The sequence below is a fragment of the Arvicanthis niloticus genome, chromosome 7 (assembly GCF_011762505.2).
Source record: "Arvicanthis niloticus isolate mArvNil1 chromosome 7, mArvNil1.pat.X, whole genome shotgun sequence".
Taxonomy (NCBI): Eukaryota; Metazoa; Chordata; class Mammalia; order Rodentia; family Muridae; genus Arvicanthis; species Arvicanthis niloticus.
This window is the reverse complement of record NC_047664.1, coordinates 56,708,697-56,714,970: the sequence shown is the minus strand read 5'-3', so window position 1 is coordinate 56,714,970 and position 6,274 is coordinate 56,708,697. Positions and strand designations below refer to the sequence as shown.

The window sequence follows — 6,274 nt, the reverse complement described above, 5'->3', positions numbered from 1 at the left end:
AAATGAACAAAACATGTTCATATAACATGTATAAACAGCAACTAAGCATAAGATGCTGTTATATCTAACTGGGGAAATAACAGAAAAACCATGCCCACCTACTAGCTTAATTAAGACGACAACCAGGACTTGGAGCCACTGCAACTCCTGAATTTTGGGGAAGGTAAACGGTGGAATCACTTCACAAAAGAACCTAAGACTTCTTAGGACAGTAAACAAGTGTGTACCTGTGACTCACATTATCTGTTACACTTGGCACTTGCCTCGGGGAAGGAAGATGCATGCCTCTATGAAGGTATGTATTCGGTTGTCACTGACAGTGAACTACCAATGCCACAGTGGGAATCCCAGCACATTTTATGACTGTTTGGAGTTCCCCCCCACCCCCCGCCTTTGAGTGTGCAGGGAACTGAATAGGAAGGGCACAAAGGGAACATTCTGCTACCTCAATTGTCAAAAGTGGTGACATAGGTACATATATTCGTACCGAGCTGTACACTTAAAGAAAATTCTATTTTACATATGTAAGGTTTTGTTGTATACATATCATCCACTTAGAAAAATAAAGCAGTACTTTTCTCCTCTAAAGATATTATTCCCTTTGAAACTTCCTCCTTAGGAAACTAAAGGTAAAATGGCTACACGACGTTGGACAAGATGTCACTCTGAACAGTGTTCCCATCACAAGTAAAATGACTGCAGAATTAGATGGCCCCATTCATTCACTTGTAAACATTTAGTAAGCCTATAATAGGGCAAGGACTAGGTTTGGCTCTAGAGATGGAAAGCTAAAATGAGACCATGTTTTGCCCTCGAGGAGTTGCAATGTAGCAGAGAACAAAGGCAAGCTAGGACAGTGGCAAGGCGTGGGCTGATTTAGGGTATGAGGAGCAGTCTTCCTGATGAGGCATCACCTGAGGGAGGTTCTGAGGTACAAGTTATAGTTAGGTAAGAAGAGAAGAGAAAGCATTCTAAATGAAGGAGTTATATGACAAAGGACCAAAGGTCAAAGGCCCTTGTTATGTATATCAGGGAGGCACAGAAGATAGGCTTTATCCTTGTAAGGCCACAGTTCTGCCTTGACTAAAGAGTTTAGAAGTCCTTCACCAGTTTGAACAGTGTGTGGACTGAGCTTCTACATCTAACAGATTTCAAGCTCCAAGGGAAATAACTACAGACATCAGGATCATTTCTGTTGCAAAGAACAAAGAAAATCCTTTCGCTTGTGTACAAAGGGTCCAGTAGAAGCCTACTAGGGTGCATTTTGATGACCACAAGGACCACGAGCAGCTTTTCTGTCTCTCCATTGACAAGATACTGGATCTGGGTCATAGTCTTTTTCTCACATTCAGTTTCCCTGAAAAGTTAAATCAGAGACTCTTAACCAAGTGTCTTTGGCTTTCACTGGTCATAGACTTTGAGTTGATATCAAAGTCATTCATTCCATGGCCAGTGGGATAGCACATGTGACTGCTTGAGCAACCCAGAGAGAGAGCTTGGGGTTAGGAGTCAGTGTCATCTGAAGCATATAGTTAAGAGACAAACTATGAGCAGGGCTCAGAGCCTTTGTGGAAGGATGAGACCAGATATTTGTAATATTTAAGAAAAGCATATGCCAAAAACTTTGGAACAACTCAGGAAATACAAACTCATGTAGACAATCTCTTCTTGTGACTTGGACAGCTAGGAAGTCAATGACAATGACCTTAACAATACCTACTATTATAAGCACTTTGTTCATGGATGAACAAAGACACAGAAATAATTCTAATATGTAGGATCCAGCATATCTTGGCAACAGAAGAGTCTTTTCTCAGCAGGACCTTGAACATGTGGGTTCCTTTTATAGAGAGGAAATGAACATCTGGAACTGGCTGAAGATCGTCATGCATTTTGCTGAGATTGAGATGCATGAGAATGGATCATCATGGGACAAAGAAATGGAAAGGCCAGGCATGAGGAATTACTCCTGCTATGCTAGTGAGCAGAGACTTCATCCTTTAAGCAACAAGTAGTCACACTTTGTAAACACAGAAATAACTCAGACTAGTCAGCATTTAAAGTACAAGAGAAACAGATTAGAGACTTCTTGAGTCAAGAAGGAAGAAATTACATATGGGGATCAAGCTAAGCTTTGGATTACATAATGGAGAAGGTAAAAGCTTATTGGTCTCTCTCTTCTCCCTGAAAAGTGGGAGGAGAGAGCCCGGGTTCAGCAAGAAGCACTAGGTGGGCAGTTAAGTCAAGCTGGAATTTTAGTTAGCCAGGAAACTGCAGAAGCAAAGCATCCTGGTCCAGAGATGGTTAGACAGGTTCTTCCATACATAAAGCCATGGTGTGTGTTAGTGGACTGAGTTCAGAAGAACCAAACACAGCCTGCCTGTGAGGCTCTTTCACTATATGCTCATGGCCACCAGCAGGTCACCACTTGCCTACAGACTTCTGTGGTCATTGGCAGAGCAGAAGGGAAGGGTGTCAAGGGTTGATCAAAGGTGGCCCAGGAGAAGGCCAGTGGAAGGAAGCCGAGGGAGGCAGTATGCAGAAGCACAGTAAGGGATGGGATGGGATGGGATGGGCAGAGCAGCCCAACTGTTCTCTACATAGTGCTCACCCAGCAGCGGACAGCAGCAATGCAGGGGTTTGCCATAGCGGCAAAGTGTGAAGTTGCCTACCAGCTTTGGTCTGGGGCTGAAATGCAGAGTGACTGGCTAGAGTAGACTGCACTGAATGAAAGCACCTATTATGGAAAGATTCATTTCTCAACACACATAATCTGAAGCTGTCAAGAAATGCAACACACATGCCAATGAAGATGGACATTTTTCATGTGTTACCTTCTAGCAGTTGGAGTTAAAATGCTACATAAAAATTAATAACACCATATTTGATTGGTCTTTTAAAGTTTAAAAAAATCACTTTCATATATATTTACTCATGTGGTCCTTCCTAAGTGTGTAAGGTAAACACAGCAGAAACAATCATTTGTTACCATCTGTCTGGTATCCCACTCAGCTGCCAATAACAGATCCAATTATTTAGGAGAAGAACTCTCCAGTGGAGTGTATCAGGCAACTACAGTGTCTCTAACTAGTAAATCACTAAAACACAACTGCTTCCTAATAGTTTTGCCACTGTGACAAAAGGGGACACTAGTCCCAGAATCATGCTTGTCCCCTCCATGGAGGGGCACCCAGACATGCACAATGGCAAGACATATGGTGCGGCTGTGTCACCAAAACCATATGATGGGGACTTATTAAGAATCAATCACAGAGTAAATTGTTTAGACTTCAATAAGTCAGCAAGTACCTAATGAATAAGAAAATTTAGACTTTCAGCAAGCTATTGACACCAAATTTCACCACACTTGAAGTATTATGTTGAATATCATAGTTTTCCTAATATATGTAGTAAAAATAACAGATTTGTAAGATACATTTGGATAAAACTTAATGAATTTCAGATAAAGCAAGAATCTATTGATTTGAGTTTTATTAGAGTGATCAGCATCTTCCGTTTTCACCTAACATCAGAAGACAATGCTTTTTCCTTTACGGTCTCTTATTCCATGTACTGAAATGGCATATTGGTAAGAAATATAAAACAAAACAAAACCCTTTGTTTATAATAAACACTAAAATAAGAGCCAGTGCTTTGAACAATGGCTTCTGCTCTAGAATGAATGAACACTTGTGGTGTCTCTGAGCCGGTCCGCTCTGAAGTCAATGTGGAAGGACAACGCCTCGGCAAAGCAGAGCTGGTTTGATTCCTCCTCCTTGTATTCTTCCAAGGAAGCAGAATCTGGCACCAAGCATCAACAGTGTCAGGGCTTCTGTGTAAAAGATGGGAGGCAGGCTGGGAAGTGCAGAGGGATCCCTCTATGCATTCTGACTCCCAAAGGAAAGAATAAACTATTATCAGATGGGGGCAGGTGTGATGGGACACACCTGCAATCCCAGCACGTGGCAGATGGAGGCAAGTGGATCTGGAATTCAGCCATCCTCTGCCACACAGTGAGTTTGAGGAGAGCCTGGGCTACTATATAAGACTGTCAAAAAAAAAAAAAAAAAAAAAAGCAACAACAAAACCAAGCCAAAACAATATTGGACATATTTGTATACCTTTTCCCAATAGAGATGTTTAATGAAGAAAAAAAAAATGGGAGGGATCTGAAAATCCATCATAAATTAAGTTGATAAAAATACCAAAGTACATTTGAATGCAATTCAAATGCATTATTTTCCAGCTTTTCAAGCCCCATCCAACCAATTTGCTTTAGTGGGGAGCAATTTATAAAATAAAACTATTATCTAGGGAGAAGTTTACAAACTGACAAGAAGCTATGCTACCTCTTCACATTTATTACAGTGTCTTTAGTTCTTATTGCATATACAGTACGTGCCTGTTACGAGTTAGAAGTAGGATGCTCGCTTCAGCAGAACTGATGGCTATTGCTTCTCTCTTGACAATTGTCAGCATGCAAGCGCAGGATTTGGTGTGTAGGGTTATTGTTTTAAAAAGTGAAAACTTCTTAGCTTTAACCGAGGAGGGAACATGATCTTTATTGGCTTATGTGCAAAGTTTAATTCTGGTTGTATGCAGGTTTGCATAGTTCATGATTAGTTTCTAATGAAAAACTAGAGGCGAACTCGAAGATCAGGTGATGGTAGCAAACAGAAAAATTTGAAGAAGAGGCATGACTTTTAAAGTAGAAAGGTCAGCCAGAACTGCCTGGAACAAAGAACCAAAAAGGAATTATTAGCACCAAGGTCTGTCAAAGCACAAACAACAGAAACACCTGCTCTGTATGACCTTGGCGGCCATTCCTGCTAAGTTCTCGGCTGGCTTCAGTCTCTCACTGTGCTACAACTTCCTCCTTGGACTCTCTGAACATGTACACAATCTGCAATGCACATAAGAAAGTGCCCCGACGGCAGCACGGCACTCTCCTACACACAGGCCGCCGCGGGGGTTCTAGGTCTAGCCTTTCAGCTCGCTTCTATAAATAACCCTCCATTATGAATCCTAGACCCGCTACTCTAGCATAGAGAGTAAATGACTGCAGGGAATCTTGTTGAGATGGAGCTAATATTTATTCAGTTGTAAGACATATAAACATCCTCTTCCTTTATACACAATACCTAGAAGGCTATTGAAGGACAATACTTCCATCCCTGAGAGACAAGTACAGCACCGGGCAGGCACTACTTAAGTGAACCGTATCTCAGGTAGAAACTCGATCACTGCTAGGAATCAGCTTTAAAGTTATCAGTGGTTACACTGAGTAGAATGACACCCCTCAAACAATAGTTAATTGAAAATAGTCCCTCTCATGGGCTTCCCCCATAGATTGGGGCTAATCTGAGCCTTATATCATTAAATTTTGGGGGGATTGTCAAGTGGTCAGCCTGCTACTAAAGCTCAGGAACATAGTGAAAAAGGAGCAGAAAAAAATGTAAGAGGTGGAGGATAGGATGCAGGGCTGTGACTTTGGCGACCTTCATGAGGCAGGCCTGTCTAAGTTCAAGCCTGTCAACATTGCTCCCTGTATGGGGAACAGGTTCACAGGCCCTCAGGACCTTGCCATTCCTCAGTTTATGATACTTAATGGCTGACAGAGGCACGGGATCATTTTCTTCAGTGGTTTACCTGCTAGTAACTTGTCCAGATGTCTATACCTGAGCTCCTAGAAGCAACTCTAATTAAACCCCAAGGGTCACACACATACACCTGGTGGCAGGGGGTACAAGCACAGGTACTAGTGAATGGGAAAGAAAATTTCATCACAAAAGAGCAGGAAGAGAGAGGGTAATGGTGAAGCACCAGCAAGCATCTTAGGACCTACTGTTTCTGAGATAGATAGAAATAAACAGAGATGACATAAAAAGGGATGGGAGAAAAAAAGAAGGAAGGAAGGAACAAAGGAAGGAAAGAAGAAGGGAGAAAGGGAGGAATCAGCTTTAAATCATTCATTCACCAACCAAAAAGAATTCAAAGCCTGTGTCATTAGTACATCCTTCAAATGGATACTATTTAACTCTTTCAACTAGTTTTCCTGTTTGTAACACATGTGCAACAACAAGAAAGTCTGCCATAACCCCTCATGGTTTCAATTAAAATCACTAGGTATCTGGTTTCCCATAATGGTTATAATGGTTTCCTGTAATAATCTTGTTTATGACCCTTCATAAGAAGGTTGTTTTCAAGTAATTAAGGAAATTTGAGTACTTAATAATACTTAACTCAGAATTTATAGGTTTTACCCGAGTTAAAA

General features: G+C 41.3%; 1 protein-coding gene across 2 annotated transcripts in view; it reads right to left on the bottom strand.

Moving 5' to 3' along the window:
- Window positions 1-4,341: 4,341 nt before the first annotated feature.
- Tbc1d19 (TBC1 domain family member 19) overlaps window positions 4,342-6,274 on the bottom strand; it is a 94,339-nt gene continuing 92,406 nt past the window's right edge. Inside the window, exon 21 of one of the 2 annotated variants that reach the window (XM_034509038.2) lies at window positions 4,342-4,731. In XM_034509038.2, coding sequence (XP_034364929.1) covers window positions 4,657-4,731 — 75 coding nt within the window. In that variant the 3' untranslated portion in view covers window positions 4,342-4,656. The remainder of the gene's footprint in view (window positions 4,732-6,274) is intronic. The other variant, XM_034509039.2, reaches the window with a different exon arrangement.